Genomic DNA, 14,701 nt, shown 5'->3' on the forward strand with positions numbered 1-14,701 from the left:
TGCGATTCAGTGCTCCATGGGAACTGCGGGGACCCTCCCCCACACCACCACACACAGAGTCAAGAGCCCTGCTCCCCAAACTATCCTTTCCTCCGCTTCACCACCGCCGCACCAGGGCTCCCCCAGCCTTGCACCTGGAAATGGTGGCATGCCTACTGCTTCTTGCTCTGAGCCCTCCAAGAAGAGCAGCCCTGGCCAACTCCGCTACTGCGCTCGGGCGGCGCTTACCGTGGGGATGAAGGGCTCATCGGGCGCACAGTGGTAGTTCTGCAGTAAGGCCTGCAGCTGCAGGGAGTTCAGCTTAAAGCAGGTGCTGTGTATGTTTGGAATGTCCTCTGCTGCATACTTGTCCATGGTGAGCAGAGTGGTGGCCTGTTGCGAGTGGACAACAACACAGGGCAGGGTTGGCGAGGAGCTCAGGAGAGGAGGCCCCCTGGTCAGCATGTTTGTGGAGCTGGGAGCACACACAGCTCCCGGAACGGAAGCAACCGTGTGCTGACGGAATTTCCCAGGTGGCCTCTGAACCGCCTGTGCTCAAACACGGAAGAGTCACGTGATTTGATTGCTGTATTCTTGAAGCATCTAGGCATGTCTCCTTGGAAGGGGAAGCATGCCCTGTGCCCGGAGTCTGGAGGAGAGGCCTCCTGCGGTGCCAGGGCAGCACGCATCCTCGCTTACTCGAAGCAGCCAATTGGTCCCCTCCCGCCTCAGTCTCTTTTAAAAGAAACCAAGAAAAAACACATTATGCACTCCAATAACCTCCACAGAGTCTGGCGGGCAAAGAAAGACCCAGATGTGCCCCTTGAGCTGGGGGAGGAGGGCCCTGAGCCCGGCGGGCTGCTTTGCTAGAGAATCAATATTGGTCATCAGCCATTACTATGATGGAATCTGCCTTTCAAATAGGGTGCTTTAGGAACAGACTCCTTACTACCATTGGACCCCGATGCCCCCAGAGGAGGAGTATGCTGAGGCGGTCCTGAGTCTGTCGGGTGTCGGCGCGCACCTGCACAATGCGGCTGAGGTGGCAGTCGGCGGCCAGCTCCAGCCCCTGCTTCTCAGCCCAGGCCTCAATGTGCCCCAGCTGCTGGCGGATGATGGCGCCCCAGTAGTGGGAGCACAGGCCTGAGTCCGGCTCGGTGACCAGCCTGTTGAAGAGCCACATGTTGACGAAGTGGAAGAGCTGTGAGAACAGCTGGATGGTGAGTGCGGCGTTCACCCGGCAGCGCCGCAGCAGCGACATGGCGCCCGTCAGCGTGTGCAGGACGTCATCTGGGAAGGAGCCAGCCAGGGAGAGGTCACAGCGCCAGAGGGGGAAAAAGGTCAGAGCCATCAGTACGTGCAGCCACTGCTAGGCCCCGAGGGAGAGACAGCCAACGGCCCCACTGTGCTCCAGGAGCCACCCCCCACCTTCCTGACCGGGAGGCCTAGACGGGGATGGTGTGTCACCATGAGGAGGGCCAGCTCCAAAGGGAGGAGCGGGGTGCGGGGAGAGAAAGACAGGAAGTCCTAACCGATCTTGGGTCTCTGCAGGCTATCCTCCTCGGGGTCGTCCAAGAAGGCGGGCATGTAGTTGTTCAGCTCGGACTGCAGACAGTGGACCAGGTACCTGCAACAGTAGACCGTTTTAGTTAGCCACAGTCCACGAGAGGCAGGCAGATCTGCTCGAAGCTTAATGATCCAGAGCCAAGTGTCTGCCATCAACTGCCTCGGGAGTCTCCTTGATTATCCCCTCTGACGCTGGTTTAGTATCGTCCCCACAGACTCGTCTTCAGGGCTGGCTGACTGCCGTGTCTGAGGCCCCACCAGGCTGCGAGTCTTCCAGGCAGCCAAGGGCACTCTGGCCCCTTGGAGTGGCTGGTGGGCTGGAGCCCAGTCCTTGCAGCACGTAGCAGCTTGGTGCTCGGTCCTCAGCAACTCCAGGCTCCTTGTCAGACCCAGCACTGCTCTTCACAACCACCTGTTCCCTCAGGAAATACTTGCCAAGTCAGGACTACTAACCTGGAAAGCCAGGCCTTGATAGACTGCCTGCCTCTGGACCACCTGGGATTTCCCGGTGCCCTCTGCCAGTGCCCAGGTTCTCTCCTTCTCCCTGTGTGCACACGCCTGTGTGTTTCAGCGGCGGCAGAGTTGTGCCTGCCTTTTCTGCGAGGCTTCTGACGACCAGTCAGGCCTGCCACAGGTCTAAGACACTGGGAATGCTGCTCCTTGGACTCAGTCTCACAGGCTGGCGCCTTCTGTGTGTTGGTATGGATCTCCAGTCCAACCCACTGTCCTCTGCCAGCCCCACAGCAAGCGGGGGACCTGACAGTGCAAGGGAAACTGGTACAGAGGGCTTAGGGAGCAAGTGGCCACACCTTTCTCTCTCTGAGTGCCTGGTGGCTTCACACAGCCAGTCTCTGGGTACACAGCCCAGCACTCAACCCGTGAGCCCCAGGGAAAAGAACCACCCTGGAAACCCCCCCAAACATAGATGTTCCTGGTTACTATACACAGGATTTCTACACAAGTGTCAGGCTGAAAGCCATGTCCTTACTTAAAGGCCATCTGTACCAGGTGCGCCAGGACGTCCTGGGCATCTAGGGTGATGCGGCTCAGGTCACGGTCCTGCTTAATGAAGTTGAGCAGCTCCGACGCATTCGCCATCCAAAAGGCCAGTGCTCCTGCAATGTTCTTCTGCTTCTGCAGGCAGAACACAGGCCATGAGCGAGCACCAGCAGACCCTGCGCATGCACGCATGCGCACACACACGCATGCGTGCACATGAGTGCTCTGGAAAAGCTGCTGAGGACAGACCAGCACCTTCCCACCTCACCAAGCTGCTGACCACAGATACCAGATGTCTGCAGGGACATGGGAGCGTCCAGAGCCACCAGCCACAGCCCCATCTGGGTGCTCCCACACAGACAGGCAAGCCAGTCAGTGCCGGCTCAGGGGACCGTGGAGAAATGGAGCCCACCCCACCCCCACCCCCCACAGTGCAAGGTCAAACGTGGACATGCATTATCTGGTAATCTGTGACGTGTACACTAACATATCCACTGTCTCCCACAGCCACCCTGATACTCAAAGTCACTGGCCTGGCCACCATGCAACTCAGTATCAAGGACCGATCTACCACGTCTTCTCCCGACCACGGGTGCAGGTCAGGCAACCTCAGGTGAGATCCAAGAACAGGGGGCAGGGACAGATGGGAGGGAGGGAGGAAGGCAGAGAGAGAGAGAGCGCGGGTGCGGCCACTTCCTAGCCACACTGGCGGGCGAGAAGCGGGCAGGAGCTATGAAATGCTGTGAGGCCCACGCTTGGGTTTAGTAGTGCATGTCTCAGAGGCTGAATGAGGGTTAGGAGCCGCTCAGCGCACGGCTGCAGCCCTGTGCTCGCACGGGAAGCGGCATGAGACTCAGCTAAGCCAACAGAGCCAGGACAGTTCCCAGCAGTGTCTCCTACCTGATCCACCTGGTCTACCTCCTGGAGAAAAATGGACGGGGATCAAGCAGAACGAGAGAAAGAAACGTGTAAACAATCATGATCGCTCACAAAAACCCACACACCAACATGAGGGCACGGCATTCACGGAGCTGCTCCCAGGTCACTGGTCATGAGAGGGCCTGAAGCAGCTTTGAAAATCGGACCCAGAGGACTTGTTTTCTGGCAGTACTATTGGCACACGCAACGAGGCTTTACAGTTCTCTCCCCCAGAAGTTAAAATAAACACACACGGACACAAGGATCTCTTAAAAGATTATTGAAGAACTTCTGAAAGCCTCCAAATGTGCTGAGCTACTGCACTGTGTGGACTACATGCTAAGAAAACTGTTAAAGCGCGCGCACACACACACACACACACACACACAGCTGATCTGGTCTCACTGGCTCCCATCGGACAGACGAGCACTGCTCTCCAGATGTCAGTCTCTATGGGAGCAGCTGCCAGGCTCAAACCATTGACCATCACTACATAAAGGCATGTAGAATAAGAGGGTTTAGGGGCTTGTTTGTTTTTCCCCTTTGCCCAGGATTAATTTTTAAGGATGAAACAGATAGGATATGCCAGTAGGCACTGTAAAAATAAAAGGTATGCACGTTAAGGTGTACAGGACATGTCTGGTTTGACTACACTGCAGTAGATTCTTTTGCAAACAAAAGTGGGTTGATACAAATGACAGGTCTTACACCTCCGCTCCTATCCCAGCTCTGGGCACTAATCTGCTACGGGGCATAAGGGTTAGGAGCTGTGTGACCAGAGCTGGGCATGGGAAACAAACGTAGAGACTGACCCACACTAAATGGAAGACAGACACTGGCTGAAAATGAACGGGACTGGAGGACTCCCTGTTTGTTTGGAAAGCAGCAGCAGGAGTCCCCACACAGCCTCAAGTGCACAGCTCCCTTCCCTGGGAGCACTTGTCTGAGTGAGAGTCAAGCCCAAGAAACTCGGCCAGGTTCACACTCAAACATGGAAGAAGACACAGCTCTCCAGATGCTGCAGGGTGTTTACATTCATTCTGAAGGGACTACTTCCTTTGCTCAAGTCTTCCTGCCACAAAAGAGACTCTCAGCCCACCCAGCCATATTTCTTGGCACGACCCAGCCCGCGCCGGCAGGCCGTGTGCCCTGCAGCCGAGTAAGAAAGGACTTTGGAGCTTGACATAGACACTCTTGCTCTTTGGAATTTTCAGAACGGAGGTATGAAGGCATGGGAAGTGACCCTCGGTATGAAACAGGCGAGGTGCCCACCAGACCTGTCTGGGTGATACCCAAGGCCTGGCCACAAGGACACGTCTCTTTAGGCGCTTTATCCTGGAGTCTGTGCCCTTTCTAACCGGCAGCACGCCACTCCCAGCACACTAACCAGGCCTGCCCACCACCCTTCTCTGGCCATGTTGGGAACAAATGGCAACATCTACGTTCCTTTTGCTGCTTCAACACAAGGGCTCCCCCAAATCCTTACATGACAACGTATTTTCAAGGAAAAACAAATAAAACCTGGCCTCTGCTAAAGTGTTAAGCCCACAGCCACGTGTGCCCAGGCCAGGCGGTGAGCCGTGTCTTACAGCACGGGGCAGTGGGTGCTGGTAGCCAGCCAGGGCCTCACCTGGATCACGCCTTCCATCATGCTGACCATCTTGTGGACGACAGCGATGACCTTGTGGGAGCGCTCAGCGGGGCTGCTATCGGGTCTGGACTGGCCTGACAATACATACCGACAGGCCATGTAAAGCACATAGGTGGGTGACAGCTTAAAGTGGACCGTGGAGCTGTTGGTGTAGTTTATGACGGCTGACAAAAAGGAGTCTTCAGCTGTGTGGACATTTCAAAAATGGGAAAAGCCATCAACCAGTCAGGCCGTGAAAACCCAATGGAAGAAGAAACAGGCTGCCAAGTGCAATATCTGAGATTACTCACAGCTTTCCCGAAATTCAATACTGGCAGGCAGCATCAGCTCGGGCCCGTGGACATCCTGGCCTCTGGGGAATGAAGCGGACGGGTTAGAGGCAGGTCTCATAGTGCACGCAGGCCTCTGTTTTGTGGGGTCTCCAGCGTCCAGTGGCACAGAGGCCCAGTACCCTGTCCTCATCAGGAAGGCTGGTCACCCGTTAGGGGTGAGCAGGGGAGAGAGCTGGTGGCGGCCACCCAAGGAGGTGTTGTGCCTGGGTCCTGGGCTCTCATGCAGAGCCAGCTGACACCCGATGCTGCATGGCTCCTGGACCCTCTGGGACTAGGCTGATGCACACCTGCTACAGCGACAGCTCAAGTCACAACCAGATGGCAGCAGGGGCGCGCGGGGAGGGAAAGTCACCCTCTGGGGTCCTGAAACTCAGCTCCGGGATACTGGACAGGTGGTGCCGCCCTCCCCTGGCTCCATGGAAGCCACTTCCCACCCACTGCACTGCTCTCTGACCCTCCAGCTTGAGCCCCACCCACACCACCCCGCATGGGCCCTCAGCATTTCCCACCACAAGGACCTAGAGTTGGGATTGTTCTGAGAGCTAGCCACGCCCTGGTGCGCATCGACGTCCAGGTGTTCAGGATGAGACCACCGGCACCATTCCCACCTTCGAGCCCTATTCCCTGGGAGGCTCTGCTGGTGCCACATCGGGGCCCTCCAGTCTCAGTAATCAAGGGTCTGGTGATGAGGGGCCATGGTCAGAAACCCGAGCTCACTTCTGCAAACAGGCTCCTCCCTCGGATCCCACGGGGCACCGCCTGCCGCCATGGGGACACACCCGGAAATGCACACCCGACTCATCTCTGCTCTGAGACTGTGCCCTATAACTGGGTCTGTGCAGGCTCACCATCCAAGAAGGGGCAAGAGACGGGCAGCACCACGGGAGCACGTGCCCTCTCCTCAGGCTCAGCCACCGTTGTCAGAGAAGGCTGCTGACATGAGCAGAGCCAACACCGGTCACTGCGTGTCCAGACCAACTGTTGCTTACTCAGGCGACAGTCTCTCACTGGGCGCCCCGTCCCTGACACAGAGCGAGAAGGCCCACACCTCAAAAGTGGCAGAGCCAAGCAGCAGACAGAGGACTGCCATGGTGGCCACACACAGGTCTGTCTCCCGCACATACTGCCGCTCCCTTCCCTGCATATGCAACGGGCACTAACGCGCCGGAGACAGGCAGACACCATCCAATCAGATGCTCCCACATTGCTTACCACCGGCCTTCTACTAATAGGGACCAAGATGTTATCAATAAACAATACTTACATGCTCTGCGAACACACTCTTCAACAGCCTCACTTGTCAGACACCTCAGCTTGCAGCTAATTTTGTTCAAGCCCCTGAATGGCACTGCACATACTACTCACAGCGACCCGCAAGCAATGTGGTCCACCTTCCTCCCGCAGTATGGCCGACGGGTCTGAACAAGGACCCCATGGAGGTGAAGCCGGTGCCCCTGCCCTCCCACCCGCTCCACCGCTGGCTCTCACCGGCTCTCCTGCCTGCGGAGGTCTGGCTGCTCCACTCTGACCCTGGGCTTCACGGCGCTGCGCTCGGCTGGGCTGCAGGCTGAGGAGTCCCGGTCGCTGTCCAGTCGGGAGGTACTCTGCAAACAGACAGACAGCACAGGAGCATGAGGGCACCGAGAGGCCGGGCTGCTGGGCGGTGGGAGGGCACTGACCACACACCCAGCCAGATGAATGGAGAGCCAAGGTCTAAGCGTTCACGGTACATGCTCACTGCATGTACACTCACCAGACAGGCAGTACTCGTGCGTGCATGAGTACACACACACACACACACACATACACACACACACACACAGCCACACAGGCAGTACTCGTGCGTGCATGAGTACACACACACACACACACACACACACACACACACACACACACACAGCCACAAAGGGGTTTTTCAAAAAGTACAGTAACAAAAGTCAATGTTCCCAAAGAGTTCACAACAGTTTAGGGGGCACGTGCGATCTAGCAGTCAGCCCGGGCTCTGTTTACACATCAGGTTAAAGACAAGACACAACTTCCCGCTCAAGGGAGCTCCCCACCTGATGAGGTGTTCACACATAGGGCATGCACGTCAGGGCTGCACAAAGCTCATGGGACAATGCCATGCTTGCTCAAATCCACTTCCCACAAGTTTCCAGGGGCCCCCACCTCTGTCTCCCTAGGTCCTTCATCGACACAAGGACACGTCCACTGCTGCCCACCCACACAGTCTGGCAAGCCCGAGCTTCTGGGGACAAGCTGCCTTTCTGAAGAGCAGGGTTTTAGAGAATGAAGATGCCGACAAACTCCAAAGTCGTACACATCAAGGGAAGACACCTGACTGCCTCTCCAGCTGCTCAGAGCAGAAGCAAAGGACAGCTGAAGCCAGAGAAGACCTTTCTCAACCTGCTAGGAGCCCAAGGTGACCACAGTGACGGACTAGTGAGGGGTTTCCCTCCCTCCACACTTGAGTAGACCCTCCATGGACCTCATGTGAGCAGAGCAGGAATCCCCCAAGGTTCACTGACCGGCACTGTGCATGTGGCCATCAGGATGGGAGCCTGGGTCACTCACTCGCATCGTCACACACCACGATGCCACTGCCATTGGCTGAACCCCTCCGACCTGGGAATACTGTGGCTGGCAGTTCTGGGCCTGAGCAGGAGGCACCCAGAGGAAGGTGTCCAGCCTGCCCAACTGACTGTTTGGAGTCCCAGCAAGGAGAGCAGAGGCATGGTGATCTGGCATCACCCAGCAGAGGGTTGCAGAGAGCCACCAGCTTGGTCACTAGGCGGTCTGCCCAAGCAAGCCCAGACCCTCTCAACTGTGCTTCAGACAGTGGCTGGTGCTTCCTACCACTAAGCATTGGGGACCCACTCCTGAGCAAAGGACAATCAAGCTACAGAGAGGGCAGGCCACACCTAGACTGGAGAGCACAAAAGGACTGGCCTCACTCAGCTCCACAACTTGGACTCATGGGAGCATCAGCCAGGGACCAGAGGACACAGACACGTTAGGGTGTTAAAGAACAGAGAGGTCACTTTGAGGACGAGACAAAGCTTGGTCTTTTCAATCCCCCCAGAACCAACACCAAGCTCCCTGCTTTGGAGTCCACGCTGGCTTACAACGACTCTACAGAGCGGGAGAACTGCCTGAGAGCCCGTCTTTCTCCCTCAGAGTGGCTGGTGGTCTCAGACGGTTGACCTTTCTGACTGTAGTCCAACACGTAAACACTGTCACTAGGGCTCCACAGTCACCTCCCGGCGCATGAACAGGGGACACTGAGTAGGAAGCCTGGAGAAGAAACGATGTGCTGGCAAAAGATGGGAAGAATCTGCCTCCAAAGAAGTGCAGCCTCCTTAGACGTGAGGACAGTAGACTTGGTCTCACAGACTCTGGACATGTCATGAGGGACCAGTCCATGGAACAGACATCCTGCTTGGTAAAGTAGAGGGGCAGCGAAGGCGAGGCTGCCCCCATGGGGTCTGGCAAGGAAGGCGGGGCTTCCCTCTGCTGTGTACTCTGCTGGAGCCAAGCAGACAGGAGATGAGGGGTATTAGTGGTGGCTCATGGGTGAGAGAGCCAGAGAGGAGGGGGCATACCCCAAACCGTGTCCACAGGCAACCTGGCTCAGAGGCTGCAGCACACTGGACAGGTGAGGAGGACGGTCTGCAGGAAGGGTTGTCCTGGGGCCCCTCCCAGACGAGGACACCCTACGCAAGGCCTGACCACGAGAGGGAGCTCTTGCAAAGGGGCTTTCCGGGCTCAGATCAGGGTCCCCCAATGGCCAGCAGCCAGCCCGCTCAGGTGACATGCACATAGCTACCTTGCTGGCTGGTAATGCTGTTCCACTATGCACATCTCCTTCCAGGTCAAACGTAGTCTCTTGGACGATTCTGTGGGGTAAAAGAAACACCGAGTTTACTGAGGCTTAAAGATTAAGGCAGAGCCTCTTGGACTCGGGGGTTAAATCTCCCCAGGCTCACTAGACAGGGAGAAGGGCTTTGTTTGCTGCACACGTGCTCGGGGAACAGCAACAAGTCTCTCCTGGGCTTCATGAACATTCCCAGCTGGGGTGAGGGCATGCTCAAGGGTCTGCCTTGTAAAAACAGTACTACAGAGGCCGTGCGCACACGCGAGGGTGCAGTGTAGAGACCAAGCCACCAGGACTGCAAGCGGATGAAGTACAGGCCGGAAACAACAGCCACCACATCGAGAGGCAGAAACAAGAGCTAAGCTACCTACCCCTTAGAAAGGCAATTGTACAGTGGTTCTAAACTACCTGAGTGTCACGACATAAGTTAAGAGAGAGAAACGAATACAGTAAAACCACACCAGGAATTAGCCCAGCTCACACAGAGTATAAAATAGGATAGGATTTATAAGACCAACAACTTCTCCATTGCAAATACCTTTTTTAACAACACAAACAGCGACTGTACACACGGACCTCGCCAGATGGAATACACAGGAATCAAACTGACTACATCTGTGGGGAAGATGAGGGACAAGCTCAGTTTCAGCAGCCAAATGAGGCCATGGCCTGAATGGACCAGGCCATCAACTGCCCCTGTGTAAGTTCAGGTTGCAGTGGAGAGGAATGGAAGCAAGTCCACCAGAACCAAATACGGTCTCGAGCCGAGCCCCTGAATGCAGGGAGCAAAGCAAGGGCAGATCGGGCTCACTGAGCAGGATGACAGGAGACCTGAAGGGCTCTGGGAGGGCATCACACAAGGAGAAAGCAAAAGGCCATTAAAAAGAGAGGATAAAGAGAAGAGATCAGAGTGGGTGTCAGAAGAGACTTTCAAACTCGCTGCTGATAGTGGAGCAGCGAGAGCAACGGGAAGAAAGGACGATGTCAAAAAGCCACAGAGAACATTTCGAAGGGCAGCTCAGGAAGACAGCGCATTATCATGAAGTGTGCAACGACCTGGGGCTAGGAAACTCAAAAGGAGAAGCACGCTCAGCTCAGTTCAAGTGTAAAGAATTGAAGGAAAAATTAAAAGTTCTGAGTTGCAATATTAAAGGATTCTTTATGCAAAATACTGAACCAGACAGGAAGCATCAAAATAAGATAGAATGAATATAGCGTCAAACACAGCAAACTGCTCCACAAAGAATCATTTCAAGAGGTAACAACAGAGAGTCAACAGATGTGGTACTGAAGGGAGAACTTCAAGTGAAAGCAGGGCACTGACTAAAAACAAGGCTCTGGGGACTGGTGGACTACCCACCGAGATGTTCCCATGAGCTGACGCTCACTCACGCACCTATGCCAAGAAGGTGGGAAGGCAGCTACCTGGCCAAGTGACTGAAAGAGAGTCCTATCTGTGCCCATTCCAAAGAAAGGTATGGTAATTACATAATCTGTTGTCAATTTGAGATTTCCGTGTGTCGATCAGGTCACAGCTTGATGACCTCATTTGGAGGTGCTAAAAAGATAAATAGCTCGCTCCCTGTGAGACATTACTGACGGTAGGCCTGGCGGGGCTAAACAGATGCAGCCAGAGCCCTGGAGCCAGAGGAGCCATGTGGAGTCCCCTGCCAGCTCTGAAATGCTTACACCACCACTGGATCCACGAGACCTCCCCAGCCACTAGCCTGTAATCTTCCTGCATTCAGCATCATTGAATGTGTTTCCTGAGTCTGAAGAGGACTTCATAGATTGGTATCATATGGGCTAATATAGAATTTACAGACTTGATCTGGACTGGACTGGGATGTTTTCTCAATATTCAACTGCCTTGTTACACAAAGCTCCTTCTTATGCACATGAGTGTCTATGCACTTGTTTCTCTAGTCCACCCGGACTAACACAAAAGGTAACCCCACAGAATGCAGAAGTGATCAAGCATTATCACTAATATCACATACAACAAAAACTTTGTTGAAGGCTTTTCAACCACGGCTGCAGCAGTACATTATCAGGAAGCTGCCAGAGTACCCAGTAGAGAAAATGGCAACAGGGACCTTATGTCTGATGTCAGATGGATCTTGACTGAAAGCAGAGTGTTTTCTTTGCTTGCTTGTATTTTGTTAATTATGCAAAGGCATTCGACTGTATGGATAACAAACTCTGAATAACACTGGGAAGAATGGGCATTCCAGAGCACTTTCCTTGTACTCATATGGAACCTGTATACGTAGCAAGAGGCAGTCACTTGAACAGAACAAGGACATATTATATGGTTTAAAATCAGGAAGGCATCAGCATTGTCTTGTCTCACCAGTGATTTAACCTCCAGGTTGTGCAAATCATCAGAGAAGCTAGGTGACATGCAGAACACGGAATTCGGGTTACAGAAAGGCTAGTAAAATCTGTGAGATACTCATGCCTTGGCTTGCTGAAAGTGTAAAGGACTTGGGAGCATTTGCAGCCTTCAAGACGGATCACAAGTCAATGTGAAGAAAACCCAAATCTTCCCGATTGGACCAATAGGTAGCATCATGACAGAGCAGACTGCAGTCAGGGCTTTCATCTTGCTTGGATCCACCACCACTGCTCAAAGGATGCATCGCATCGGGGACATCTGCTGCCAGAGGCTGGCTGACACTGTGGCAGAGCGCAGGTGTCACTGGGAGGACTAAAGGGTGCCAGGCACAGGCATGTCCATACACACCCAGACGAGAAACGCAGCTGAGCAGTGGTGCTGGCAGAGAAGAGGGAGAGCACCATCAGCTGACGGACAGCCAGAACGCTCCTCGGCAGTGACAACGACATGCGGTCTCACCTCCATCAGGACAGGGCAGTGCCTGGGAAAGGGCACTGTGCGCGGGGGGAGAAGGGGAGCAGCATAAGGGCAAGAGCTCCCAGACATGGACTGCCAGTGGCTGCAGACATAAAGAACAGTTGTGAAGATGGCGCAGGACTGGGGTACAGTCAGGGCTGCTCTGAGGCAAAGTGGACTTGGCGGCACCTAACAGCAGGCGCCACAGACAGAATTGTAGAATGTCTCGAAATATCCAGACTTCTAAACTCACCACTATGAAAAGAGAAGGCGCCCTCTCCTACCATGAGGCGTGCACTGACCGGGATGAGCTCCAGTCCGTAAGCACACACGGAGGGCATGTGAGCAGCCGTTGGTCCTGGCCTGCCACCAAGCTCAACTAAGGGGAGCCTTGGTGGTCGGGGAGACTGTGGCTCATGGAGACCAAGACGCACTTGGGAAGACTGCCCTCTACACAACCAGACAATGGAAAGGGATTAAATCTCTTTTCATTACAGAGTCTTAAAAAAGAAAGTCTAATTTCACAGCAGGATGGTAATGCCAACAGAGCCCTGGAGGTGCAGTACATTTAAGCTCGGAGCTGCCAGCGGAAGGTGGATGGATGGATTTCAGCAGCCCCTCTCTGGCAGAAAAAGGAGGCAGAGCCTACTTTTACAGATCCAGGCTAAGGAGCAGTTTCTCTCTCCTCAGGAGTCCCCAGGAGTCAGAAACAACTCACTGGCGATGGATTTTATGGGAACGCTGAACTTGTATTTAAGATCTCTGACAGAATGAAGCATGGGAAGGATGTAAGAGTTCACATCGCTTCATATTGAGAAAGGCAAGTCCACAGGCACCACTCTCCGTCACTAGGACAAGACATCACCTTGGGATGCAGCTGACCACACAATTCCACCGGAGAAAGCAGAGGTTACGCAACGCATTACCAGGTCCTCACCGCCAGTCGAGGGCCCAGCACCAAGAAGGCGCCCTAAGTGACAGGGACAAACACAGCCGCCTCAACAACGGGATCGCGCAGGGCAGAGTGAGGGCGGCATGAGGCAGGTGCGCTGCTCGGTAGTTCAGGGCTCTACAAGCTGGAACACACGGCACGAAGAAACTGAGCACAGACAATGTTTTGGGGACTGGCTGTGGCCTAACAGGAACCTGTGGGCTGACAATGCTGGCCTCCCTCACCTCACGTGCTCCCCGTATGGGCAGAACAGGGATGGGACCTATGGGCAGAACAGGGATGGGACCGTGGTCATCATGAGTCCACTGAGCATGAGCGTCCCAGCAGACCACACTTAGCCACCACCTTACCAAGTCCTTATATTTCCCCCTAAGTCCAGTTTGACCAGGGGCCGGCAGGGACTGTGAGAAGCCAGGGTGGGAGTGGTTCTGAGTTGCACTGCAGTGCAAAGGTCAGCAGTTCTGCCCTGTCCCATGGGGGGCTGTGAATTAGTGTTGGCAGACAGCACTGAATGACGTGAGTGGACAGACGTGTGGACTGTATCAGCTCAGGCGGTGTTCTTCAGTGCTGTCAGAGCTCCCCCTATGGGGGAGGCGGCCCACTTACTCTGGAACCTGGGAACGGGTGAGCCACATGCCAGGTGACTCAGGATACCCAACCAGGAGAGCAGAGGGTCACACTGGCCTCTCAGGCTCTGAATCGGTACTAGAAAATAAAGGGCTGAGTTACTCAGAAATTGCTCTCAGTTGGACATGAAAACAAAATTCAAAAGGTCCATCCTACCAATGATGCCAATGGAAGAACTCTAGAGTCCAGCAAGAATGCAAGACGCCTGCACCCTTATGGACAGGAAAGCAGGCAGCACGTCGCCACCCACTGCATCCACCGCTCTCAGAGCAGGAGACCTCACTACTCCCTCCCACCCTGAGAGGACAGAGGGTACCGGCCGGCACTGTGTGCACTCCCACAGAGGCATGCCCCACACACAAACGGGGCCTGCAGGCATCAGGCATGGTGACACATGCCAGGCAGGGACTACAGTCACTCGGGCAAGTCCGTGGGGCCGGCGTGCTCTTCTTCACCCGGAAGGAAGAGGAAAACTGATGAGGAGGGGACCCTGAGCATGCCCCAGGCCAAGGAAACGAGGAGAGGAGCTCAGGGACAGAGGCGCCAGGCCTCACCGGCCAGCCCTGCCAAGAGGAGGCATGCAGGTGCCTCAGCCCTGAGAGGGGAGAGGGGCTGGGGACCACAGGGGTTCCTGCCAGATCAACCCCTCCAGGGAGGGAAAGACACTGCTGAAAGCTGCGCCTGTGTCAGTCATGACCTGAGGGGCTTCTTCCACAGCCATCCCCTGAGAGGCACTAGCTGGAGTCCTCAAAATGCCTGGTGTCAGAATTGGGTTGGGGCGGGGGGTGGGGGGGTGGGGAAGCAGAAGCTTCTGAGACCCCAGGCCCACAAGGAATGTGTGTAGCCAGGAGCCCATGCTAGGCACACAGGCACACAAGAAGCAAATGAAGTGTGTTTAAGACACCAGCTCACAGCTAGTCATGCCAAGGCCAGAGCTTCCACTTTAGAA

General features: G+C 55.0%; 1 protein-coding gene across 8 annotated transcripts in view; it reads right to left on the reverse strand.

Moving 5' to 3' along the window:
- AFDN (afadin, adherens junction formation factor) overlaps positions 1-14,701 on the reverse strand; it is a 99,942-nt gene that overhangs the window by 30,550 nt on the left and 54,691 nt on the right. For 5 of the 8 annotated variants that reach the window (XM_075554267.1, XM_075554264.1, XM_075554265.1 and 2 more), the window contains exons 11-19: positions 9,272-9,341; positions 6,934-7,049; positions 5,404-5,465; positions 5,093-5,298; positions 3,445-3,465; positions 2,534-2,679; positions 1,512-1,606; positions 1,004-1,269; positions 229-372 (exon numbers count right to left, since the gene is read on the reverse strand). In XM_075554267.1, coding sequence (XP_075410382.1) covers positions 229-372; positions 1,004-1,269; positions 1,512-1,606; positions 2,534-2,679; positions 3,445-3,465; positions 5,093-5,298; positions 5,404-5,465; positions 6,934-7,049; positions 9,272-9,341 — 1,126 coding nt within the window. The remainder of the gene's footprint in view (positions 1-228; positions 373-1,003; positions 1,270-1,511; positions 1,607-2,533; positions 2,680-3,444; positions 3,466-5,092; positions 5,299-5,403; positions 5,466-6,933; positions 7,050-9,271; positions 9,342-14,701) is intronic. The other 3 variants (XM_075554269.1, XM_075554270.1, XM_075554268.1) reach the window with 1 other exon arrangement.

The sequence above is a fragment of the Tenrec ecaudatus genome, chromosome 7 (assembly GCF_050624435.1).
Source record: "Tenrec ecaudatus isolate mTenEca1 chromosome 7, mTenEca1.hap1, whole genome shotgun sequence".
NCBI classification, from domain to species: Eukaryota; Metazoa; Chordata; class Mammalia; order Afrosoricida; family Tenrecidae; genus Tenrec; species Tenrec ecaudatus.